The sequence below is a fragment of the Sebastes umbrosus genome, chromosome 6, assembly GCF_015220745.1.
Source record: "Sebastes umbrosus isolate fSebUmb1 chromosome 6, fSebUmb1.pri, whole genome shotgun sequence".
NCBI classification, from domain to species: domain Eukaryota; kingdom Metazoa; phylum Chordata; class Actinopteri; order Perciformes; family Sebastidae; genus Sebastes; species Sebastes umbrosus.
The window spans coordinates 19,837,484-19,864,338 of NC_051274.1; the positions used below are offsets into that span (position 1 = coordinate 19,837,484).

Consider the following 26,855-nt stretch of genomic DNA (forward strand, 5'->3'; position numbering starts at 1 on the left):
GTTTCTTTCAAACGCTTTTTTTTTTTAAATTTCCATTTATATTCAAAATGCTCGTTCCTCGTACAATATTCCTGTAAGCAGCAAAGCAAAGACTTGACTTTCAGTTTTCTAAATTTAATTGTTTACAGTTTCAAAGATTCTTGGAGCCATGGATCCAACTAAAATACACAGTTGAGTATAACTTTTATTTATTATAATCATTGTCTTTTATATTGTTTTAGATTGTCTACTTACATTTACTGCCCTTTATGACAGTTTGCACATACCATACTGTTCACTAACCTCATTGCTGTCTTTATATAGTACCCTGTATTTATAGACTGTCTTTTAATGCATTGTGTATGTGATGGGGAGTTGAAAACTCAATTCCGTTGTACCTGTACAATGACAATAAAGGAAATCTAATCTAATCTAATCTAAACTGTTGCAATGCCTCTATGTAAATGTATGCAGCAAAATCTTGATTAATGTACACATTCATTGGACACTGGTGTTCATTAACAGGTAATAGAGAGGCTATGTGAAATTTGTAAAATACATCAGCTCAATTTGAAAAGTCCAGCCTTCCAAAAAAAGCCTCAACCTAATACCTGGAAAGAGTAAGCTCAGTTAAGTACTCTGCAGTAGGTCAGACACACCAAATGTTCATGAGGGGAGGAACAAAAAGGCAAATATTCTTCAATGTTAGGATGTGTGCAAATAATTTATTTCTTGTGTTTGGACAGTGCTGATTTTTATTAAAATCAGATACAAATGTATGTGGAATCAAACATCAGGTGTTATGCAAATGCGTACCTTAAGGCATGGTACTCTACAGTACAGGAAACAAGCATCAACGGTCGTATTGCACTAGTGCCCAAAAACAGAGATCCATCCTGGAATTAAATTGAAACGCTTCTAAAATGCAATGCTTTACAAAAGCTGTCACTTCAAATATATTACCTAAAATAATTACACAAGAACACAAAAAATAAACATAACAGCCTTTTCTAAAATGAGCCGATTGAATGCATTGTGTTACAACAGTAGAAATAATGTATACAGCCCAACAAATGTTCATATAAAAATAGACAGATTACATTCAATCAATCTGTAGAGAATCAGATTATTCCCATTCTAAAAACAAGTATCTCTGCTCTAAATAAAAAAAAAAAATAGGTAAAGCGACAGGTTTAAATGAGAACAAAATCATGCAACAACTAAAATTTCTTAAATTACATATTTAAATACACATATTCTATCATTAGTAATATTTAACAAATCCTCTTGTTTAAGAAAATTAATGATTAATTCTGAATGACGTATTTTGTGTTAATGTGTTAGTCTGAACATGGCCCCAAGGAGCCACTGATTTTTTTGCAACAGTTAACACTCCAGCAGCTGCACCAAACAACATCTAATCACAGTTACACACCATATCAAGAGCAGGACAGTGGATGGTTTAGCCTCAGTGTTCAGTTTAGGATAGTCTAGTTTAGGTGTGACAATGCAAGGCTTCATCACTGGTTTAAATATTATTAACTTCACCATCCCGTGTGATCTCAGGTGTTATTTCAAATGATGGTGAAATGCAGGGGAAGACAAGCAGAAAGGTGGAGGACCATGCACGAGTTGTAAATGGTGACTTGATGGTGTGACATCATTACTTTTTTTCATGTCTGCCCATTCGTGCAAAGAATCAATTTGTTCATCCATTTCATTCAGAGTGCAACACTCTTGAATGTCCCGCTCAGTACCTCGCAGGACAAAAACTAGCTGTCACTCAACATTGTAAAACTAGCCATTATACTCTTCCATTTTCTTCTTATTATGTAAGACGTACTAAGTAAATCTGCTCTAACCCTCTTGGGTGTATTGCTTTCTCAAAGTGGACCTGGAGTGCATCAGATCTGAATTTATGAACACGCCCTGCTCTGTGTAATATAGGCTGCAGACTCTGACTGATGCCATTAAGTGAGAGACATTTTGAACACCATCTACACTGCAACTGAATGTTACTTGAGGCTGTGAGAGAGGGCATACCAACATCGGTATGTGAGATGGTGAAAATAAAATCTATAGGAGGATCCATATTGGATTCCTACAAGGTCATCTCAGACAAAGCTGTGTGTCTTTTTGTTGACTGTACTTTTCCATTAACTTATGTTTAGTGTATTAGGTGATGATCAGCCTCCTTACTCACTAACCATCGATCATACAGTGTTGCTCTTACCCCTTCTTAATTATGTGCGAGTGTGGGGCAAGGTGGTGCACTAGGGCATATTGGACATAGTGAGGGCGGAGGCATCAGCACTACGGGGGTCTTTCACCCCTATGATGAGGTCATTGGTTCTCCGGGTGCCCTCCACCAATGAGAGAACACCTCTCCTCTCCACCTCGTGACCTTTGGCCTGCAGCAGCGTCACATCTTCCTCCAGAAACTCAGCTGTAGAAGAGAAAGAGGAAGATGATCTGTGGTTAGCAGGAAGAATGGACAACGAAAAATAAATGTCGAACTGAATAACTTCGCGTTCAAGATAAATAACACTCGGAGTGAGTTCACACAGCCCGGAGTAGCAATTGCGGTGTGTTTGGATTGTGTGGCTATGAGGATTTTCAGCCATGCAGGTCATAGTGCATTATGTTTAAAAAAAGCACACATCCAGTATCCTTTGACCAAGAACCATGATCAAATTATATTTAAATCTCAGCCAGATCCAAAACAACTTGATCTGTACTACGATAATGTACCAGGAGATGATATACCTCCTTCATGACGCCAGCAAATAATGTGATGTTTGATAATGGGGTTCACAGCATCTACAAACATGTCATCATGATTTTTGCTACCTCCCACTAAAATTAAAGAAGATTGTTCTTTTCACTTTGCAATGGAAAATCTAAACCTGTCTCCTTTGTTTTTGATGACAATAAAGGTACTTGACAATGTAAATATTTGTACAAGGGCACTTTTGGGTTGTTCTTCATCTAGATGGCATGTGTTGTTGCATATTGCATGTTAATAGCAGGAAATGACAACTGTAATTTAGTCAAAAAGCCAATCTACACCGAAACATCAAAGGTTTTGTTCAGTTATGTTTGGACCAAACTACACAATAGAGGGCTACAGGAATGAGTCGTAAAACCCAGAAATGAGTTAGCATTTTTGTACTTCCGCTTCCCTCGTCTTGAAGTCAATGGATTTTTTTGAATGGGTTTTTAGTTAGATGCTTGAAATAAGGTCTGTTGTTAACACACGCTTAAGAGATTTTAACATTTTGTTCTATGACATAAAATACGTCAGTAAATATCCCACTTGTGAATTTAGAAGCTTACGTGTCTTAAAAAAGGCGGCGTCTAACAAGTGGCTAAATGAAACTATTAAACGTCATCACAGCCACTTACCCGCCTTTACAGCCTCGTTGTGTATACTCGCGCTCATGCACCCGTGGTGTAGTTCGTTTATAGCCTAATGTTAGCTTTTTACTTCTGGCGATTGTATTTGCGCTTCAAAAATCACAAAAGTGGTGTTCATATGTGGAGATTATCTTGCTGAACAAAATGTGTAAGTATCAAAAAACGTGTGTTTGCCACAGAGGTTATTTTCTGTAATAATCCAAAACCCAATGTCAAAATCTCATTGGCATTTTGTCGAGGGAACCACGGCGATGCTAACTTCCTCGTTGGCCTACAAAAATACGTCATCCCTGCAGCGCTCTATAGATGGATCAGTGGGAAAAACTCACCGTCCACCAGGAGGGTGTTGGGCTGCAGAAGCGGGTGGAGTCTTCCATATGCCAAGCTGTCACTCATATTTTTACGCAAAGACAGAACATTCATCAGCACCTGTGAAGGATCAGAAAACAGAATAATATATATAGTTATATAGAAGATATATTGTATTTCCACACTGATCAAAATCTAATAATCAATCATGAATTTAATCAATTCTTCCAGTAAGTAAATAACCTGTGTGATGCCACTGAGAGCTTTCTCTCCATTGGAAGATCCAACGGCTACATATGTGCCACATAACCCGATGGCAGGCCTCACTGCTGTGGGCAACAGGAAGGACATGGGCCTCTTCCCAGGCTGGACACTGTTACGCTACAGCAAAAGAAAAACAAAAATCATGAGGACTGAGAGCAGCTACAAGAAATCTTTCAATAAAAAAATCAATTAATGCTGCAATCAGTTAAACAAAAGAGAGAATGCGCAATTACTGGGTTAGGTGATGATCCCTGTGTTTTATTAGGCCAGGAGAAATCCAGGATCTGGCTGTTCAAGAGGATTCCTGAAGGAGTCACTATCCTGCTGCCGAATGGTTTGTTTAGAGAGCTAAAACAACCACAAGTAAAAACTAGTCTTAGTTTAGGTTTTCCAGTGATGTCAATCCACTCTTAACCGTCACTGGGTTTTGTTTAAACAATGTGCAATAGCAGTTCAATTAAAGCACGACGTACCTCATGACTGACACGATATGGTCATCTGGGCCCATGACCATGACTTGGGCAGCTGTCGCACCCGTCTCCAAGGTGAATGATGGAGTGTAATGGCTGACAGGGAAGGCCTGAGAGTCGTTGATCATCTGGCGGAGTAGGGAAGCCTCTGATTTACTTGGAGGTGGGAACAACAAAGGGCCGGGTTCAATGAAAATGCCTCATTGAATTAGGATGGATGTATACATTATATGTTTAAAGAAGACATGGGGATGTCTACCTCAGCATCTTGGCGACAATCTCTGAGACAGAAGCTTCATACATGGGGTCTCCCAGCCCACTAGCAAGGGCAAGAGCTATCTTCACAGCCTGGGAGAGTAATGTAAAATTAACCCTTAAGTCAGACGAATTACTGCACTTTGCACACGGTTTATGCTGTATAGCGGTGAAGAAGTTAGCTCACTACCTCTGCAATCCAGTGGTAGGTGCTGTTCCTGGGAACCTGGCTGGTAATGTTGTAGCCTTCCAGGATGTTGAGAGCAGTGATCAAGGCAACACCTGCATGTGGGGCCGGGGCTGTCATCACATGGTGTCCTTCAGAGACAACAACAGATCATAAGATCGAAAAAAGTGTTGATTTCTGTTGTGAAATGGATTAATTTCAGTGGCAAAATAAAACAGACCTTTTTCACAGCAGACATTTTGACTCCTCATAGCAGGAAAATCACAGGTGTTACTAATAACATTAACGATTACAATTACACCTGTGCTTTTCCTGGTTTGCAAAGTTAAAATCTCTGCCGTGAAAAGGGTCTACAGGATAAAGCATAAGAAAAACAGGAAATCGATAAGAATGAAACGGACAGTATATCCAATATATGCGATATAGAGCAGATGGGACAATTGGAACAATGTGAGGAATAAGGACAAGTCCGTCATATATGCATTCGTAGGTCAACAGCAGCCCAGGCTTATGTGAAAAAAAGAAAGTATTCAGATGTTACGGTGTACATTGTTCCCACATTTCACCTCGTCAAATGTCTTTGGAAATTGCAGTGGGATTGCTGGCTGCTGAAAAGCTGACGCTGACCTGTGTTGTTTAATGAACAGCTGGGAGTTTAACTACATTGCTGGCTTAACTTTGTATGGAGCAGCTGAAGGAGTATGATGAGTTGGAATAGCAGTAAGGGGATAAAGGGGGCAGAATTTAGTGTAAGCAATGAATTGGTGTTGAAATTAGTTATAGTGTAAGCGTCTTTTCATTAGTTTATAATCACCTGAAACTAAGAATCATTGTGTTTTTGTTAGCTTAGAATGAGCCATTCATATCTACATAGGGAGCGGGTCCTCTTCACGGAGTCTGCCATGTTCCTACAGAAGTTACCTGAAGGCTACCGTTCTCCGACAAGCTTGGAAAGAGAGGAGTGAGCGGAGGGGTATTCGGTTGGTTGCAATCTGCAACCACACCACTAGATGCCACTAAATCCTACACACTGTCCCTTTAAATACCTTTTCACCACTGGTTCAGGTTAAGTGAGTTTTTTTTGTTGATACACGGTTTGTCCCTCAAACAGTTCTGCTGTAAATAGAAACAAACAACAAATATTTACCTTGAAAGGTTATCTCTGCTGGCTGCTGTAAGACTGTGCTGTAGTTTCCAAAGTCATCCTCTGTGAGCACTCCGTCTCTTGCTTGCACCTATTGAAAATGCAGAGGGAGTTAACATTTTATGCTGATGAGTTATTTTTGTCCTGCGCACTGTCGTCACTGACAGGGAAATTCTATTCAAAACCATTTTGGTCACCTGACCCTCAATGGATACTTGATTTACTAGTTCACCTACATAACTCACAAAGGTATTCATAGTCAAATAATGCCCAGTACTGAGAGGTGCTTCCTCTTTTTGTCCTCCCTGTTTACACATTTACACACCTCTCAATATAACGAAGTCCAGTACACAACCACTGCTACTGTAACTACGGCCTATATACTGAAACTTGTAATTCAATTAAGTAGACTTTATGACAGAACAGTTGTATTGTATTGAATTAGATTGTACAGGTGTACCAAATAAAGTGGCCACTGAGTGTATAATATATGATATAGTAACACATGGTTATTTTATACAATATATAGAATAAATTCTGTACTAATATATATTTGGAATATACAGTATGTTTTGGAACATAAACATACTGACACAAAGACAATGCAGCCATAGCATCTGAAATAATTTATCAATCCTCAAAACAATAACTACTAATTTAAAAAAGACAATATCTGCTTAGTGCAATGCAAAGAACTAATGATTAAATAAACTGATTTTGATTGTATTGAACTGCATGTTAACTACAAAACTCATTTTCAAATAGTACTCCAAATCTGGCTTTGTTTTGTGAGATTATTGTGTGTAACTACTGTAATAAATACCGTGTTTAAATCTTTCCTTTAAGCCACAGAATTATGCGTCATAATTAACTGACAGCATTATTTTTGTCACATTACGACTACTGAATTATTACCTCACTCTAGGCAAAACATAAAAAGCAGAGGTGAAAGTACAACAGGTAATACAAGTGACTCGCCGTCAGGATCTATGCAGAATTCATGACTACTTATATAACAGTTGGAGACAGGGAGGAAAAAAACGTTCTTCCTTACTGCTGCTGCCATTTCCTGTGTCAGGTTTCCACTGTAGAACTCCGACAGCCCCTTCGCTGCAACAGCATCCAAGATGGCTGCTAAATCCAGACGTCTGGTGAACAGCCCGGACAGGGGAGCCTCGCCGTTGGGTAGGAACAAATCACGAAATGCATCCGGCATGTTTTGGTTCTTCGCTTCAGCCAGAGCTTCAGCTAGGGAGAGAGGGAGAGAGAGAGGGAGGAAAGGCTGATAATGTTTATATGACTAACACTAATCCCAGTGTCATGAGTGTCAGTGACTTCACCCAGTGATTTGTACAACATTACACTGTACCTACCTAGGTCGTGAGTAACATTAAATCCATTTCTGGCCACATCTGCTGCCATGGCAACCACATCCTTCCAAGGCATTCTGGGGAATTTAAAAGTCACGAAAGACTGGATTAATTTAGAAATGTTTAGAACTCATATTAACACTCTGAACTCCTCATTTTCAAAGAGATTTCTGTGCCAAAATAATAATCCACAATGTTTTAGCATAACTTTTGATGGAGCAAGCTAGTTAGCTCTTTAACATCAGCCTCTTACCAGCTGAGGCATCGGGATCACGATAATTACACAGCATCAGAGTAATTGCAGCCCAACACTCTGGCTAAAAAAGAAACCCCAAACAATGTCAACACAGCTGGTGATTCTTTCACTATGAGATCTCACCCCTTTAGCTCTCGGAGCTGACGTAAATATACTGTAAGCTGTTGCTATTCTTGTCTTATAAATAGGCCTGTCAAAGTTAACGCGTTAATAATAAAGAATAAAATAATTTTAACGCCACCAATTTCTTTAACACATTAACGCAATTGATCTTTCGGAGGACGTAGCGGGCTGAGTTTTAAAGCTAGAGTGAAGATATGGCAAAATATGAAACTACAAAACCTAAGGAATCCATTGGTACCGACCAATGATAAAGCGATTGCCGCACAGAAGGTTAAATAACGCTCCAAACTTGCACTAATTTTGGAGAGGAAAAACTGTCATGGCCATTTCCAAAGGGGTCCCTTGACCTCTGACCTCAAGATATGTGAATGAAAATGGGTTCTATGGGTACCCACGAGTCTCCCCTTTACAGACATGCCCACTTTAGGATAATCACATGCAGTTTGGGGCAAGTCATAGTCAAGTCAGCACACTGACACACTGACAGCTGCTGTTGCCTGTTGGGCTGCAATTTGCCATGTTATGATTTGAGCATATTGTTTATGCTAAATGCAGTACCTGTGAGGGTTTCTGGACAATATTCGTCATTGTTTGTGTTGTTAATTGATTTCCAATAATAAATATATACATACATTTGCATAAAGCAAGCATATTTGTCCACTCCCATGTTGATAAGAGTATTGATTATTTGAGAAGTCTCTCTTTAAGATACATTTTGAACAGATAAAAAATGAGTAAACAATTAATCATGGACAATCATGATAACGTATTTTAATCGATTGACAGCCCTAATAAAAATAAATAGTCAAAATGGTGGAAAATAATAGATTAGGTTCTATCTATACGTGGCTTTTGAAACAGTGCCATGAAGTGAAACAAACAATAACACAGGAAGGAATGTAGAAAATCCAGAAAACGGTGTGAGGACTATGACTAATAAGGCATGGCATGGGGAAAGATTGAACAAATAATAATAGCATTACATGATAGTTACCGTACCTGCCATAGAGCTGGTGTGCCTGATGCATCCCACTGAGCATGCCGGGTACTCCCACCAGCAGGCCAGGCTGAAATGCAACAGTGAAAGCAGAGTGCATACATTAACCTCAGTACTAGACAATAACAATAAGACTGTCTTCTGTTCTCAGACTCTTGTTAGAAAAGGGAAACACCAGTAAAAAATGCCTTACATGAAGATCAAGTGTCTTCTGCAGCATCTTCTCGTTTATGGCCAACGGTGCCGTCTCTCTGAAGTCAATGACCCTCGTCTCGTTCTTACGGATGTCATGCACCAACATAACCCCACCACTAAACATAAACAGAGCACAAAGTATTCAAAGGTTTCGTATTTAACCAGGTCTAAGAACCTCAGTGTTCGTCCTGTTCACAAGAGATTAATATGTTTCTATCACTCACCCTCCAATACCAGAAGTGTGAGGGTGGACAATCCCCAGACAGAGGGCAGCAGTGATGGCAGCGTCAACACTGGACCCCTGTTTCCCCAGAACGTCAAAGCCAAGAGATGTACACTGCGCCACATCTGTCACCACTGCCCCTTGGTTAAAGATCTTGCAAGAAACAGGAGAACAAAGCAGGAAGTTGGAGATTGTCAATACGCCTTTGAACTGTCTTGGGTTTGTGTGGGAGGGAACTGAGAGGAGCATGTAGAAGTACTCATAATCCCATAATCACCTGCAGTTATTTGAGAATACAACATGGTTACACAAGTAAAACTGCAGGTAACACATGTACACCACTACCTGTGGGTCTCCGAAGTAGATCTGCATGATGAGAGCTACAGTGACTCCTGTGGCGAAGGTGAGACAAGCTGTGATGATGACCGTGAGTCCATCTCGCTGACAGGCACAGTCTTCTGTAAAGGGGTCTTTGGTGGTCTCCCGCAGGGACGCAATATCATGGCTGGCCAGGTCCGAAGCTGAGGAGGGGAGACGCTGGAGGCGAGCCGACTTCAGAAACAGATCTGGGTCTGGGACATCCAACACAAACAAAAAGGCTTAGATTGAACAGGAAAGAGCAATATACTCTGTTGTCTCACACCAAACTGTGTCAGTTCAAAGTAGCCATGCTTACTGGACGGCAAAAAATAATTTCTGGCTTCTGCATGCATGCAATCCACAAAGTTGCACCAAATTCAGTTTATTCAGTACTATTTTGATAATCGATCAGAACGTTTTTACACAAAGAATTCCAAACATTTCTGGCTCCAGCTTCAGGATTTGCTGCTTTTCTCTGTCATATTTGATATTAAATTGAATATATTTGTTTTTTTTACTGTTGGTCAGACAAAACTAGACATTTGAGGATATCACTTTGGGCTCTGGGAAACCGCCATTTTTCACAGTTTCTTGACATTTAATGCACTAAACGATTAATTGAGAAATTAACGGGGCAATTAATTGATACTAAAAATAACTAGAGACCATCTTGTGATGGGATCACACCAGCCGGGACACCAAATCGATCCAGGGGCGCGGGCCCCTTCCCCATTTCTTACCCCCACCCCCTACTTCTGGCGCCCTTGCTTGGACCAGACCCATCTTCGAACTCGGCCTCATTTTCATCTCAGCTACACACCTGTTAAGTTTTGTGACGCCAAATAGGGCCAGGGGTGTAAAGTTTGGGGGACCAATGGCCCCTTGCCCACTTCCTAGCCCCTTACTTCCGGCTCAGATCGACCCATCGTCAAACTCTGCCTTCATTTTGAGCTCAACTACACACCTGTAAAGTTTCGTGACGACATCTTGCACGAATGTGACGCTATCGCGTTAAAGAAATCTGTCCATTTTGTACACAATACATGTCTCTTAACATTATATTATAGTTTAATTTATCCATATTTAACATACTGTAATATTGTATGGGCAAGTACTTATATAACTTTTCTGAACAACATATTGCTGCTAAAGATTTTTTTTTTTTATCAGATTATCAACTTTTTCCAAAGCTGTTATACCAAGTAAAACACTTTTTTTTAAATTGCAGTTGCTGACTATATTTGACATCAATATTCTTTAAACCAGTACATTTGTCTTTGAAGTAAGATATGAGAATACAGATTTACCTTATAGTTTTAGATTTTTGTTAACAACTCTCAGTTCCATAATTACCCTACTAGACAGGCGGAGAATCTTGCTTTGCATAAAACATCTCATGATCAGTTTTCCTATCACATTTCTAGGAGTTATCTTGTGGAATAGAAATTTACATTTAATGGATTCCTCTGTGTCAATGTCTATACTTAGAAATGCTATGCTGACAAAAACATTTGATTTTGAAAAAAATGATCACTTAGAAACTTGTTTCTTGTTTGTTGTTCATACTATGAATATGGCAATTACTTCTGTTGCTCTGTATTTTTTTTATGTTTGAACTATACTCCTACACTTATTTTTGTACGGTAAATTTTGTATGGCTTTAATGCCTATGTAATTATATAGAGTTTTCTCAGGGAAGTGCTTTTTACAGTGTCTTGGTGTACTACGTTAATGTATTGTTGGCTATGTATTGTTTTAAGCTGATTGCAGCTGTGCAGCACTATTGTCCAAGCAAAATTTCTCCTTGGGACAATAAAGTATATCTTATCTTAAGATTTAAAATGTACTGGTAATTTTTGTATGATAATATTGTACCTTTTGTATGTCTTTGGGGTGTGTTTTTTCTATATAAGGTTTCTGCCATACCCTCATGATCTTTATAATTACCAGCCACAGGCTGTGGCGCAATTATCCGCTGCCACCCTAAATCAAATCCAACCTTTAGAAATGATTTGTGACGATGAGCAATGCAAAAACTCCAGGAGATTTTACTGAAAAACAATCATGCTTCATGAATCCACATCCAATAAACCTAAACACAATCAACTACAGTGTTTGTGAAAGGTTGATTTTTACTAGCCGTGACAGCATGTGGGTGGTATTGTTTTCACCTTGTGAGTCTGTGTGTGTGCGCAATGAATTCCTCTGGCACAATGTGGTCCTGGAGACACCTCCTGTGGCAGGAACTACAACAGGAGCAGGTTTGAGTACATTGCCAGGTGGTTATATGTCTGTCTAGGTCACGAAAATGTACAGGTGTGGTTGAGATCAAAATGAAGGCAAAGTTCGACGATGGATGTGGTCCAAGCAAGGGTGCCGGAAGTTGGGGGGTAAGAATTGGGGAAGGGGCCATTTTCTCCCCACACTTTATGCCCCTGGCCCGATTTGGCATCGCGGGCTGGTGTGATCCCATCACAAGATGGTCTGTACAGCGTAGTAATTGTGTCTAAAATTGTCTGACTCACCTGTATCTTGCTCACTCAGGACGTTGTCATCCTCTTTGCGTGATTTTTGGGTGTTCTCTGCAGACAGCGTGTCATCCTCTGGGAGCCTTGGGAAGCTGGTGATGCTCATGTAGTCCACCGGAGAGTAGGCACTCCCCAGGGTGGTCTCCGGATTGGCATCTTTATCCGCTACACACCCACTTGGGTACCCTGCCACAATCTCAGGAGCAGGGCTGTGCATGATGACCCTGCAGTTAATCTATCTCTATCTAAGGATGTGTGAGGGAGTTAGGGCATACTTTATATATTTGAAATCACATCTGTTTCTTGTCTGGGATGATCAGTCACACACACCTGCTACTTGTCATCCAGATGTTAAAATCCCTGTAATGTGCCTTTAAGGACCACTAGTGTTGCTGTGGTGCTGAAGATTGGATCTTTAATATCACCAGTATATCACAATACAGATGGTAGTTTCCTGTAATGATAAAAGCACCAAGATCACTGCAGTTTATATTCCTTATTATGCTTCATATAGGCCAAGAGGTGGTGTGTAACGTTAGCTCCGATGATGATGATGCATTTTCCAATCATGTAGGCTGCCACCTGCAGAAGATAACAACAAACCATGTAGGTCAACTAGTCTTCAGCAAAAAGAGACATGTTTGCTTCTCGTATTTAACCTGATCATTACACTGAGTAGGCTATAGTCTACTGTAAATATTGACACACGACAGTATGTCTGCTTCCGTCTTTCTATGGCGCAGAAAAGCAAGTTAAATACATTGATAACGTTACTATATAATAAAAATAACCTTTAAAAACACAAACACAGAGCCGAGCCTCGCAGCGTTATATCCTACGTGTGCTGCTGTCACAATTAAGCTAACACATCTACATCCTTTCTGCGTGCTACAAACGGCTCAAAGCGACGTTACAATACTTACTGTTGTCGGAAAATACGTGTAGTTTAAATAAAAATCATCCTTTTCGGTGTTATTTTGGTTTTTGTATGAACATGGCAGGTGAGAGGAGAGAGCTCTCTCCGTCACCAAGACTACAAGAGCTCCGCGAGCCTGAATCACGACACCACCACGGACTGTTGACAGAGGTGAGGACACACAGTTTGAGAGCGGTGGTATTGCGCATGCGCAGTGAAACTGGAGTTGCGACAGTGCAGATTAGATGTTACTGCGCATGTGCAGTACTACCGAGGATTTGACGCGTTGATGACGCGTAATATCTCCTCTTTTTTTTTCACCCGCCTTGGACACCACACACGGAAGGGAAGTTAGTTTCATACTGAGGTATACAGCAGCTCTGAAAAACCAGTAAGACTTAAAGGTCCCATATCATGCTCATTTTATTATTATTTTTTTATACTTAATTTTTTCCCTTTTTTCAAGGCTGTTTTCATATATGCAATCCACTGTTCGTAAATTACAACAGTCTAAAAAACTACTTTTAAAGGGACTATTTGTAACTTTAAGAAATGCTTGTTAACAACGACACCTGTGGCCGGGAAGTCAACGTAAGTCAGCGTCGGGCTCATGCTAACTTGCTCTAAATAGACATGAATGAGCATCGCTCAAAACAGTGAGGCGACACATGCCAGCTAAAACCACGATATCACTCTATATTTCACCTCCTAGCCCGATAACGCTAGACGATAATGTTTCTCGATGTGGAGCACCGTCACTTCACAAGACACGGAAAACCTCTGTTTCAAACGTTCCCATTTTACAGCTAAACAGTACACTACAAGATGATTCTGAAAACATTTGAAACGAGAAATAGACATTAAAGTAACTAGAATATTGATTCATATTTGATCAGCGCTGCCTAGTTTGACCGTTTGATCGGAGTTCGCGAGTGTTGGAAGCTGGACGGCAGACTCTAGATCAGCTCTGATTGGTTATTTTCCTTCCCGTCTGTGAAATCTTGCAGATGCCATTAGGAGCACTGGAGGACACCGGAGGACACCGGAGGACACCGGAGGACACAGATGCACAAGATTTTTTTTCAGATCACCTGTCTCATGCGCTGTCAGGATATAGTGACCGTTTTATAAAAATATTTTTTTTAATCATCTTTGCTCCATCTCTACCCACTACAGCTTTAAATGTGCAACTCACAAGGAAATATTCTTAAATTATATATATGCACAAGGAAGATACAGCATGTCTTTGTTGATCAATATCAGACTTACTTCACAGTAGATGGCGTTGTGACCATAAAGAGCCACTACATCTCATCTTGACACAGATGATGACCTCCTCTCCACCACAGGTGCTTCTTCAAGCTATTTCCCACCAAGTATTATGATGATAGTGGCCGATGAGAAAAAACAAACCAGGTGCCTTCCACGTCTCACTGCCTGGTATGAAGTTACTGGTGAAGCGGATAGACAGGTTAGCAGGTCTGAAGAATACCTGCTCCAATTACAAACCTACGGTCCCTCCCTTAAAGCCTTTTCTTTTCTTGTTCCTCCACTTTCAGTGTCAGAAGACAATTACAACCACAATACTCATGTGATTCCTCAACAGGAAATTGTTTTGCTTGCTTTAATCCACACAAAGGTCAAAGGTCAACTCAGCAGATTATGTCCCAGCACACCACAGAAATTGGACAACTCAAATAGATGTTATTGTTATTATATATGTTTGCCTGTTTACATGTCTTACTTTTCTCTCTTTTTCAAGCACTATGAGTCCATGTTGTGCATGATAGCACTCCGCCCATATACCGAATTTACACCCCCATTACCACACCAGTCTGTCCACTTTTCTTTTCTGCATACTGTATAGTAAATTTACCTACATGTCATCTTAGACAATGTCTCCCACCCATTCCAAAAACAAGTTATTCCTGCCTGTAGCCATCAAGCCTTTCAGCTCCTCCCTCAATAGTCAATAGACCGTCAGCAGCTATAAGCCCATCATTTATTTATTTATGTCTTAACTGAGCAATACTGACTTAACGCTACAATAACTTGTGCAATAATTCAACTGTGCAATACTCTGATTTACTCTGGCATTAATACTTAATTATACTGTACATTGCAAGCATTATTTATACTATTCCTCCCTTTTAATCATCTTAATCATAGATCCCATTTTACAGCATTAATATTATTTACATTATTGTTGTAGTATACATATTCCTAGAGCTGCAATAATTCATAATTATTAGTTGTCAAATATTAAATTATTCACCAACTATTTTAATAATTGATTTATCCATTAAAATGATTTGATTCCAGCTACTTAAATGTGAATATTTTCTGGGTTCTTTACACCTCGATGACAGTAATTTTTTTGAGTTGTGGACAAAACAAGACATTTGAGGACATCATCTTGGGCTTAGGGAAACACTGATCGACATTTTTGAACATATTCTGAAATTTTATAGACCAAACAACTAATCAATTAATCAAGAAAATAATCGACAATGAAAATAATCGTTAGCTGCGGCCCTATATATTTCTTATTTGTATTTTTCCATATTTATTGTTGGTATATATTGTAGTATAATGCGCACATTTTACATGCTTATTTCTTATAACTTCTCTGTTTATATATATTCATTTTAAAGATTTAAACTACCAAAATGTATGTAAACTATAAGTTATCTCTCTCTTGACCAGCTATGTTAAAATGCTGCCTACATGTTAATGCATCAGTAACAATTATCATAATAATATAACACTGACAGGAGTATTACTTACAGTCTAACTGTCAACTGATGATACTTTAATCACATATACCTGATAGTACTTCCGTACTTTTACTTTAGTACTATTTGGAATGCAATACTTGCACCTGTAATGGAGTGTTTTTACATTGTAGTAAAGTAGGCTACTGCTACATTTATTTAAGTAAAGGATCCACCCTCCATCACTGACAACAGATCACATGCTTTTAGCTCTAATCCCATTCCCTCCTGCTCTCCCACATGAAAATAATGACACAAGATTCAGGTGTTAACCTGAGTATTTATTGTTGTTGTTTTTTTGGCGGGTACCTGTGTTTTCTGAATGGATGCTGGAAAACCCATCCGTTGATTTTTGCATAGGTCTTGCCTGTCAGTGGACGACTGTCCACTTTGAGGATGGAAAAATCAGTACATCACAAAAACCATGCAGAAATAGTGAAAGGCACAATCACCATACTGTAGATATCAGATACACCAAATTTTTATATGTCTATATATTTCATTTTTATGGAGGGGACGGGTGTACTAATTGAGATGTAATGTAACACGGGCGAAACCCCATGTGTTTTTAAGCTGCCATCGTTTCAGGGCACGACATAAAACATATGAAACTCCCCAGACATTCAATGCCTCTCATTTGAAACGTCCTATGGTGAACAAATGTTATAAGAACTATATGGGAAAATACAAGCATATTCTATTGTATTTTTGAGGATACATTTAATTTTTTTTTGTAATATATAAACTATCTCCTGCCTCATCCTTTCCCTGTCCACATCATACAGGCTCCACACACCTGGTGACGACTCCCTCTCCCCAACCACACCGTTCAATAATCACACACAACATACTGAGAACACATTTCCTTTTTACATGACACAGGTAAGAAAGGAAGAAATAAAATGGAGGCAAACAGGACAGGTTTGTAGCGGCAGAGTGGTATCTAGGGTGGTCTTTACATTTTGTATGCACACACACATTCACCTGTGATCTCTCCTCAGTCAGTTAGAATAGAAAGCCTCTGGGGTGTGAGGAAGTCTAAACAGAGATCACTATGTGTGTGTGTGTGTGCATGTTCACCACCTCAGATCCATCTCCTGCACCATTCAGAGGAATCAACAGGACACATAATAGTCATCCTTAAACAGAATAAAAGATAAAAGTCATACTTATATCATAAATTAACAGATATTAACAGATTTTGAATAAAACAATCATTTATAGGATTATTGGCAGAAATGAAAAATGTGTGATTCAAGGGGAAAACTATGTTATCCAGATGATCTGAATGAGACATTTCCATCTTCCAAACAATCTGACATGAATCTCCAGACAATCTGTCCTTTGGACACAACAGTACAGATTGTGTTAAAACCAGGTCATTGTACTGAATCCTCACCAGCATCCATACAGCTGTGCTAAATGGAACCTCTGGAGGGCAGTGTTCGCATATGGCACATCAACTCTGAGTCTAGTGCTGCTTTTTTATGGTGCATCTCAAGGAGATGAGACTGAGGTTGGGGCAAGGACACCACTTTTGGCCACTAATGCCCTCTTGATTTGATAATGAGCACAGAGGTGAGGCAGAGAGAGGATTCTCATTAGTCCCATCGAACACAACGCTGTGTGTGGTGGACGCGAGTCCTGAGAGGCTTTGACATCTAACGGAGCGCTATAAATTGTTTTGTAATATTTACAAGAGAAATAAATGACCATTCTTTTTTTTTTTTTAAAGAGTTTCTAGCATTTAACGTGTCAGTACACCTTCTCACACACAATTTGAATCAAAACAAAAAGAAAAAAAAATCACAAAAGAAAAAAAAAGAGAAACAAGCACACAGCACACCGCTAAAACTTTGACTCACAAAATGTATGACAGTGCAAACTTACATCCATGTCTCAAATAATTTACAAACATTAGTATACACTTCAGCACCATTGTTTACTATTGTTGTTGAATACATATCAGTCAGCTAGATCTTTAAGTGGAAACTGTTAAGAGCTGGATGTTCTAACAAGAAATGGACGAACATGATGTAAATGTTAGGTGAGTTGCACGACCATGTGCAAGATGATAGTTTTGACTATGTTGAAGGGGGAAGACGGGTGTTATTCTTCCCCTTTCTCCCAACAGTGACTTCTCAATGAGAGGGACTGATGTGCACATAGGTCGTTCTTTCTTTTTGGTGTTCACATGGATAACGTAAGATCACGGCACACACTATGGATGAAAATGGCTGATGTGTGCCGGGCACATTACTTTAGTTTACAGACCACATTGAATGATCATCATGCTGTGTATGATCCACAGGGAGACATTTTTTTATTTGTTGGCTTTAAAAGCCAAAAGTGTACTTTCTCTTTGTCTGACAGGAACAAAGTTTCTCTTGTTTTTTTGGTGGAACCATGCAGAGAGAGAGAGAGACTTTAAAACAATGTTTTACAAGACAAAATGAGCTAAAAACAATGTCACAAAACAAAATAAAGAGTTGCCATCAATACCGCTCTTTACCTCCAATAACCTGCCACACCCTGTAACCCAAAGGCAAGCCCTGTTTCAACTCAACTCCATTCATACCCCTTATCAATATTTCTATCTATATTTTTATTATGAGTGCCCCATAATACCATTCTTCATGCAAAAAGAAGAACACAGAAGAAATATTCAAAATAAGGGCCATTTTCTAAACACTCACAGGCTGCTCAGAGGGTTACATAACACTTTCCTATAGCTGTTTCCGCTCCTTTTAATAATGTCTAGTTGTAATTCATCGTGACATTACTTGTACTCTTTAGTCTGTTTTGCTCATACTCTCACCATCGTCTACTTGCTCTCATCCTTCGCAAAGTGAGAAGAGGGAAATATTACAACATTTGTTTCCCGTGATGAAACAGGTTGCCACATGTTTCCTTGCCTTTGTCTAACTGGAGAGAAACAAATGTCTAGTAATTTTCCTCTCACACTCGGCCCACACGGTATATCCTTCCACCTTTTCTGACAAAAAAATATTCATCTGTAAAGTAAAGCTTCGAAGACATGATGAGTTGTTTACTCTGCAAACACACTAAGGATTAACTCGTCTCTGTCTTGCATGGTTTCCACCAGAAACGTCTTAAAAGTACACTTTCAATTTCAAATCATTACCTCCAAATTTTAAAAAGTATTTTAGGGATTTAATGATTGATTTAAAAAAAAAAAAAAAAAAAAAAAAACATGCCTTGAGGAAGAGTGAAAGAAAAGAGCATATTTTACTAAAGAAGAAAAAATCAATAGAGCTAAACTTTTTGTTGTTTTTCAGACATTATTTTTACTAAGTATAACCTGTATAAATATTTTTGAAGACTTTTTTTTGTTGTTTGGATACTGCAATGGACAACAAGTATTATAAAGGTCTACACAGCAGAACAGCAGAATGGGGGCATTAAACTACCAGGTGGAGTCTGTTTGTGACTAGACCAAAACAAAAAAGCTACTGGTCTACTGGTATCTGAGTGTCATATGATATAATGTGCAGAAATTAGAGCAAATGTGCCGTGGGTGATTACATTTAACTTTGTGTGTCTTGGAGTTGACTATGCACTACTAATGCCCTCAGAGTAAACGACGTCCCCTGGTTGCTGGGGAGTTTAGTGGCAGATGTTGCGCTTGGTGGGCTGGTGAAGGAAGGTGTTTCTGGCGTGGTTTGCGTGGCGAGGGACCTGCTCCCTGGTGCGGTTTTGGCGTTGGATGCGGTTGCGGCCCAGATGGCGTCGCTCGATGCGGGCTTTGCTACGCTGGACCCTGGCCACTTGGGTGACCTTGGCCAGAGCTCCGGCCTGGGCAGCTGCTCCACGGGTCACCCTGGTGGGCATCGTGCTGCGGGTGGCAGCGGCAGCGGCTGGTTCTGCCACTCTGCTGCAAGGAGAGCAAAAAATAATGGTGTGATTGTGAAAAAGCAGGTGAAGGTCAAGTGTAGCCAGCATAAAAAGTGGTATTTCTCACCTCACGCTGCTCGCCAGGCCGACAATGCTTTCCTCTCCCACCAAAGACAGGTTGTTGTTGGAGACCATGGAGAAGTTGCTCGGGGAGACGTACACAGACATGCTGGGGTGCTCGATGAGCAGGTCCTCCATCGGGCTGGCCTCCGCTGTGGCTCCCTCTGCAGTGAAACAGGGGGGAGGGGTGACAAACCAGCTCTCATCCATGCAGCCTCTCTCTGGGCCTGCCCTACTGCTACCCCCACTGCCCCCACACTCACTTCCAGAGCCAGGGGACATCGACGGGGTGGAGGAGGGCGTGGACAGTCTGGCCCGTCTCGGCGGGGTCACGGGTGTAATAGCACCCAAGTCTGACGGGCTAGCGCTCGGACAAGACAGGGGGTCTGATGGTGCTACTGCACCTCGTGCCCGACCTTTATGTGTCCTACGGCGCTTGTGAGGCGGGTGAGGAATGGGGGCTGGACATTCAGTCCTTGTACGTGTGACTTGATGATTTGATTGGTTACTGTCTGGAAATGATTGTGCAATCGGTGGGGCTCCCGTCTCATCCTCCGCCTGCATCATGTAGCCAGATTCTTCTGAGCACATGGCAGCAATTAAGATCAGGGATGAGACGTCCAATAAAGACAGATGTTTAAGGTGGGGAGGGAGGATGTTGCAAAAATGATGCAAATGTGGAAGATTTTCAAAAAGCCATGCGGGTTGAAGGGGGCAATTTTTAAAGGGATCACATACGCACGCGCACACATACCAGTGTGGGGAATGTAAGGGTGTTTTAAAAAAAATTGGAGGAGGGGAAGAAGAGGGGGTAAGGAAACAAAACATAAAAGAGTCACATCATTAGTTGTGTTGACCCTCTAAGGTTGCGATTATGTCAGCGACATAATGTTTGTCTCAACTCTCCTGAGAGGTGCTTTTATGTTGCTTTTGATGTTTGGTCGGCTTCTGAACGAGCACCAAAGCCAATTTTCATACTCAATAATTGTCTTTGTCATGAGTGAGATCATAAACAAAGAGGGAGGAGATGTATGTTCACAGAGAATTATGTGTTTCCATCAACTGACAGACAACACGTTTGGTATGGCAGCCATATGGGTGAGCACCGGTGTATTAGCGCCACGCCCCGACTGATTCTTCACCTCACCTCATCATCCCCATCTTTACTTCTACACGTCAAATGTTAGTCAGTATTATAGACATGCAAGAGGGACCAGCTAACTCAATCTTTGAACATAAAACATTTCCCAGTTTGGTGTGGCTGTAAAATACCACACCGACCTATCCAAGCCACCACTGTACTCCCTCTGCTGACTGAGACTCACCAGGCAGGTTGACGAGCATCCATCCCTCCTCGTCGGCCTCCGTCACACAGGGGTTGGGTCCCTTCAGCTCAGCTGCCACCTCTTCTACCTCCCCAAACAAAAGGTTGCTCAGACGCTGAAACATGACTGCTTGTGTTGTCAAGTGTTGATGATGCTTTTTGTCGTCCACAAAGAAAAAGCTGTAGCTGCCTTTTTTTTTTTTTTTTTTCTTATTTGTGTTTAGGTATCGCTTGTTGCTGTTTTAAGCAATTCTTTGTCTCTTTTTTTTTCTTCGCTTGAAGCCCTTTGCTGGATCTCGGTTTTGACAAACAGGCGTGGACAGGCTTCTGTAGTGCAAATGTAAGGTTTCACTTGGTTTGGAGCAAAGGCCTGGAGAGAGAGAACAAGAGAGAAAGAAGAGGGTGGTTAATGGTGATCAGAAACTGCTTCATTGGCAACATTTCCTTTAAAAAGACATCTAGAAAAAAAGAGAGAAGAATTTATTGGGTTAATTTCCTACTGCTTAGTCACAGGTACATTAGATAAGCACAGTGAGCAATGTGTGTGGTGAGAGCTTTCTCAGGGTTATTTCAAGACACATTACGACAAGTCGGAACTATTGTTTGGGCTAAAACCTCAAAGCATTTTGACCTACTGTAATGACATGTTTATGCAAACAATGTGCCATAGTGTGTATTTTATTTCTGTTTTTTATTTTTTTTAAGTTTCCACTCTAACATTGGATAGGTTGCATATTAGATGAGGTGGGAATCTTCAGATCAGCTTGGATGAAGCAACACATACATATTGTTACTGTTAACACTTTGTATCTCAAAAAAATCAAATCTTCATATCATATTTCATTAAAAAGCTGCATTAAGTGGCCACTTGGGGGCGGCGCTGCAAGCTGTAAAAACACAACATTATCGCTTTAGAAAGTTGAGATTCCTAACATGTAAGCACAGTTATCATTCATTTGGAGCCGTGTTTCTGGGCAACTGACGAATGTAACTCCAATACTCTCCTTTTGACTCTGTGTTTTATCTCTGTTTTGGTCTCCACCAACCCCTGATGGAAATATCTGTCTCTTTAGCTGCTAAATGGTCCACTATGTTCACCAGCTCGTCGCTAACTTTGTCTATCTGCTGTTTGGTGCTGAACAGGTATCGTAAAAGACGGTTTATAGCTTTTTCACTGAAAACAATGCTGATGAGAGCGGCAGTGACATTGAACCAAAAACCGAGAGTGAAAAAAACAGAAAAATACCTGCAGAGTCTGGTAAACGAATAAATTACTGTTTTTGTTGGGTTTGTCTCTACGAGTGCACCGCTTCACACACACATATTCAATTGATCCTTTGTTAATATAAAAATATTGATTATACTAGCTTTAAAGCTTGCTGACAGTTTTTACAACCCAGACAGGTGTATGTACTTTAGATCCTCAACTAAAGAGAAAACAATTATGAAACTTTCACATGATGATGATCTCAATTTTGAAAAGCATTGGCAGAAGAACACTGAGCTACAGTGGGAGGTAATAAATGTGTTTTATGATGAAATATATTAAATCAGCAAGCAAGAAGCTGGTGGACAATGGCTGCACTCCCCTCCCCCGTGAAGTTTAGATAACCAATCAGCACAGTCTCAGGACAGATGGACAGGCTAAAGAGGAAGAGGAGGAGATGGTGGTGATGAAAGGAGGTGATACAAAGACCAGACTCTCACAAAGTGAAACAACGTGAGTGTGCACAATGTTAAAATACAAAGACAAACAGAGACGCAGAAGGTACTGAGGCAAAGGACAAGTGCCTGACCTAAATGTGAACACGATGATGTAATGTTGAACAGATGTTTAAACAAACACAGCTTACAAGACAAACCCTTACATGTTCAAAGGCTGACTTTTATTTACTTAAACCGTGACTGAAGAGATCAGAGACCTCTGCCAATACTTGCTGACACACTTAAAGATATCTCTTGAGTTTTAGGTTAACTTGGCTTCTTCTCATATGTTTTTATTATATATTAGTTTATTTGTGTACTAGTTTCAAAGTTCTAAAGGTTTAAATTACAGATCGTAACTTATTTCAGTCCACGATCTGTTTGACCCACTTTGTCTGTATGGAAATCCAATATATGCTGCTGACTTTCAACTATTTCATGGGTGGATCAAAGACACGATAGAGGTTGGTATTAATGAAGGAGCACAGATTAAAAGGTGAAACACAGTGCGTGTGACAGAGATTTATATACAGAGCGAAGAGACATGGAAGGAGTTATGCATGGATGCTTGTTGGGAAGCGAACACTTTCGGTCCTTATTAGGAGAATCACCATGGAGACCAGAAACATAAAGGGAAGATGGAATAACACTAATTTTAACAAATATAGTCACTGTCAAGGAGACTGTTTGCATGGTTGTATGCATGAGAGAGAAATGAACTGGGGGAGAAAATGGGGCCAAAAGGTAGAAAAAAATCCTTATGAGCCTACTGGATGGAAAGCTCTCAGCTGTATTTTGTTAATACTCTGGGTTGTTCATTTTGACTCCCTTTCTAGGTCATGTGTTGAAAAATCCTATCCAGTCAATTAAATAAAAAGGCCCACGGTTGTTATATTTTGGGGATTTTGCAAAAGAAAACCAAAAAGATACAACAAACTGAGTCTAAACTGAGTCCACCCTCAACACTGACATTGTTTTAATGCATTCCTGAACTAATAGAAACTTAAGTCATGTGAACATTGAGAAATCCAGATAAACAAAATGTTGGTGACACTGTGTACAGGGCTGCTTTGAATAAGGTGCCGCAAACCAACACACACAACACTCAACATTAACTACTTGCAGCACTTCCCTTATAAAACAATTTTATCAGTTTGGTGGCTGTAACAGCTAATTCACGGCTATCAGACTACTATAAATATAGCCTTTGATACTGCCAATAAAGTACAAATAACCACCACTGATATGGTGTATATCCTGGAGGAGACAGTTCCTGAATATAAGGCATAGGTTGTGTAAAAGCCTTATCTGAAAACTAACACCCATTAACACTGATAAATGTACTTTGAAGTAAAATCTATCACATGTCAGAAAGCTGAGGGTCAAATAGAGTATTTGTTTGAAAAGTTGCAGTCACTTTTTTTGTTATATCTTTCTTGGTCAGTCCTATTCTTCTTGTAACAGTACTCTTTTGCCCTTATTGCAGGAAAGATTGCAGCTACTATACAGTAAATATACTGTGGTATTAATTAATGGTGGATGTGTGCAGGACTATCTTGTGTTTATTATGTAGTAAAATTTAATTGAGAAAACAGGTTATTTAATTCTATTTTTAGCATGCATTTTTAAATATATGACCAGGCACAACAGGTGAAAATATCCTTTTAGGCTTATTCTGGCTCGTTTACAGTTCTATTTATCAATGAGTATTGTCCTTGTCAAATAAACTAAGGAATTAAAACATGTGACAAGTAAAATCTGATTAAACCTAAAATACATTAAGATATGGCATGCACACTGCAGCAGAGAGATGTTGCCTTATTCTGATATGGTCATTAGGAGCACTGACAGGCCTTATCTTGTGTTTTTATATTTAAAAGTCACATGATAAATAAGATTTCACAGGCACACAACTGCACATTCTAAATCATTAAAAAAGGACCTTGAATAATGGATCTGTCTTTTGACATTGGTCTTTTTAAAAAGAGGAGGAGGAGGAGGAGGAGGAGGATGGGAGGGGACTCACGAAATAAAAACAAGACGCCTGTGACGTCACGCACACGTCACTGACGCTGACAGAGAGACGCTCCAGCCTTTTTTGGGCGACCGGAGGAGAGAAAAAGATCTGAACAGCAAACATAGCGAAAATATATGACAATACGATCGAGTATATGCGACCTATATATGTTGACTATGACTCATCTGCATTTTGCACTACTGAGGCTGTTGCAAAATGCAACAATAAGGCTGTTATTGTCGACGGTCATCGTCTGGAGTTGAAACCCATTATGGAAAAAAACACCAAGCCTACCTACAGCAACAATGTTTACATTTTATATACACAAAGATACCCCTAAAATTAACAATGACACATCGACCTCAGATTGTCGACAGCCTGAGAGAGAAGACTTTCTGCAGAGTATCCAGGTTAAACATGAATTATCCGTATTAAGCTGCACAGCTGAGGGGTCAAAGCAATGACAGTTGTGGCTCAGCGACGCTGCACGAAACACATCGACTGCATAAGCTATTGACAATACAATGAAACTGCTATTTCACATCATAAATAAGAATCGCAGAGCCTCCAGGGTCCACCTCCCCAAAAAAAAACACATCAAGATCCGCCATCGACTCTCCAAATCAGCATTTTGGTGCAATTTTTCAAACGCCTGCTGGATGTCCTGCATTATAGCCTATATAGGCTACACGTATGCAGGCTGGTGTCATTTTTCATGGATATAGGACGTCGAATCGACCTAATTAAGCTGCTACCAAAATCTATTCGTGACCTAATAATAGGTCATTACCTCTTATAACGCACAGCCAAGTCAAAGATAGCCTCTTAATGAGTCAGTGACACACAAAAGCTATGTTAATGTCATGATTTCATGATATCTGATGGGTATTTTTCTGTAGGCCATGATAAACATAATGCTTCACTGGCAGAGACACAATTTAGTTTGAGATCACACAAAAAAGCAAAGTAAAAAAAAATATATCTTACCTGCCTTTGCAATATTATTCAAGTTGTAAACGAGATCTCTCACACACACAGTAGTAGAAACGACAACAATTTTCTTAAAGCATAGCTTTAGATAGTCTTGTAAGTGAGGTAGTTAAAACACCATTATAATAAGCTACAAAAATAAAAGGCTTTCTTCTTAGAAGAAGGGCTTCGTGTAAATAAAATGTTACACGGATTGTTTTTTCAGATCATAACATCTGCAGCTTGTGTTCCTCCTCTCCTCTCTTATTATTTTTTTCCTTTGCTGCAGATTTTTTTCCTCCTTGTTTATTGCTGCCTCCAGCTGATCCTCGGATCAGAATGTAGAACGTACAAAACAGCTGATTGTGAGATCACAATACGCTCGGCCACGCCCACTTGGTTACGCCCACATTGAACCAACCAGCCAATCAGATTATTACACCAGCCATAAGCCAGGCCTCTAGGTAACAGAGGGTTGGGGGGGCTGGGAGAGAGAGGAGCTGTCAACCTGCAGCCTAGATGGAAACGGTGACTTCACTCAGAGGACTGATCCGGGATCAGCTTCTACTCTCACCATGCCTGCTGTTTTAGGTCACAGATGGGGGGATGGTAAACTGATCCTGAGTCTGTGCTCACTGTGGCTGCAAATACCGAGCCTTTCTATAACAAGGCAAGGCAAGGCAAGGCAGCTTTTATTTGTATAGCACATTTCAGCAACAGGGCAATTCAAAGTGCTTTACATAAACATTCAAGAACATTGCGACAAAGTGCAAAAGAACATTAAAGGTCCCATATTGTAAAAAGTACGCTTTTCATGTCTTTTATATTATAAAACAGTTTTAAGTTCTATATAAAAACCGTGAAAGTATCAAAACGCTCAATATACAGAGAAATACACACAGCCCATATTCAGATATTGTGCGTTTGAAACAAGCCGTTAGGATTTCTGTCCATTTGTGATGTCCCAAATATACAATATTTAGACCATTACACGGTTTTAAAACGTAAACGTTCTAAATGTGTTCCAGTTTATTTCCTGATGCAGTGTATGTTAATAACATCAGCTGACAGGAAGTAAACATGGACCCAAACTGTTGCC

At 40.0% G+C, this 26,855-nt stretch overlaps 2 protein-coding genes across 4 annotated transcripts; both read right to left on the reverse strand.

Moving 5' to 3' along the window:
• Positions 1 to 684: 684 nt before the first annotated feature.
• LOC119490154 (glutathione hydrolase 7) lies at positions 685 to 13,161 on the reverse strand. The gene is made up of 17 exons (XM_037773373.1): positions 13,001 to 13,161; positions 12,408 to 12,659; positions 12,075 to 12,322; positions 9,535 to 9,761; positions 9,191 to 9,342; positions 8,965 to 9,082; positions 8,774 to 8,841; positions 7,399 to 7,472; positions 7,080 to 7,273; positions 6,029 to 6,116; positions 4,885 to 5,012; positions 4,699 to 4,787; positions 4,443 to 4,595; positions 4,203 to 4,317; positions 3,949 to 4,086; positions 3,726 to 3,825; positions 685 to 2,425 (listed from the first exon to the last, which is right to left on the reverse strand). Exons 3-17 carry the CDS (start codon positions 12,292 to 12,294, stop codon positions 2,253 to 2,255), a joined length of 2,037 nt encoding a protein of 678 aa, XP_037629301.1. The 5' UTR covers positions 12,295 to 12,322; positions 12,408 to 12,659; positions 13,001 to 13,161; the 3' UTR covers positions 685 to 2,252.
• Positions 13,162 to 16,027: 2,866 nt separating this feature from the next.
• Positions 16,028 to 26,112, reverse strand: LOC119489602 (tumor protein p53-inducible nuclear protein 2). Of its 3 annotated transcripts, none has more exons than XM_037772267.1 (5): positions 25,775 to 26,112; positions 21,068 to 21,436; positions 20,006 to 20,320; positions 19,750 to 19,906; positions 16,028 to 19,662 (listed from the first exon to the last, which is right to left on the reverse strand). In XM_037772267.1, the coding sequence occupies exons 2-5, from the start codon at positions 21,189 to 21,191 to the stop codon at positions 19,395 to 19,397; spliced, it is 864 nt and encodes a 287-aa protein (XP_037628195.1). In that variant the 5' UTR covers positions 21,192 to 21,436; positions 25,775 to 26,112; the 3' UTR covers positions 16,028 to 19,394. The 3 variants fall into 3 exon arrangements, with proteins under 3 accessions (XP_037628195.1, XP_037628194.1, XP_037628196.1); XM_037772266.1 differs by having other exon boundaries at positions 20,006 to 20,323; XM_037772268.1 differs by lacking the exon at positions 20,006 to 20,320 and having other exon boundaries at positions 25,775 to 26,105.
• Positions 26,113 to 26,855: the final 743 nt, after the last annotated feature.

Bases quoted from the DNA above. Each gene is read 5' to 3' on its own strand.
- LOC119490154 (XM_037773373.1), bottom strand. From the start codon at position 12,294: ATGCACAGCCCTGCTCCTGAGATTGTGGCAGGGTACCCAAGTGGGTGT. The intron at 4,596-4,698 runs GTAGACATCCCC...CCCACCTCCAAG, and splicing joins ATTGTCGCCAAGATGCTGAG to TAAATCAGAGGCTTCCCTAC. The intron at 3,826-3,948 runs GTTATTTACTTA...GATCCTTCACAG, and splicing joins CTCTCAGTGGCATCACACAG to GTGCTGATGAATGTTCTGTC.
- LOC119489602 (XM_037772266.1), bottom strand. From the start codon at position 21,191: ATGTTTCAGCGTCTGAGCAACCTTTTGTTTGGGGAGGTAGAAGAGGTG. The intron at 19,907-20,005 runs GTGAGTGTGGGG...GTTTCACTGCAG, and splicing joins GATGTCCCCTGGCTCTGGAA to AGGGAGCCACAGCGGAGGCC. The intron at 19,663-19,749 runs GTGAGAAATACC...CTCTCCTTGCAG, and splicing joins GGCCTGGCGAGCAGCGTGAG to CAGAGTGGCAGAACCAGCCG.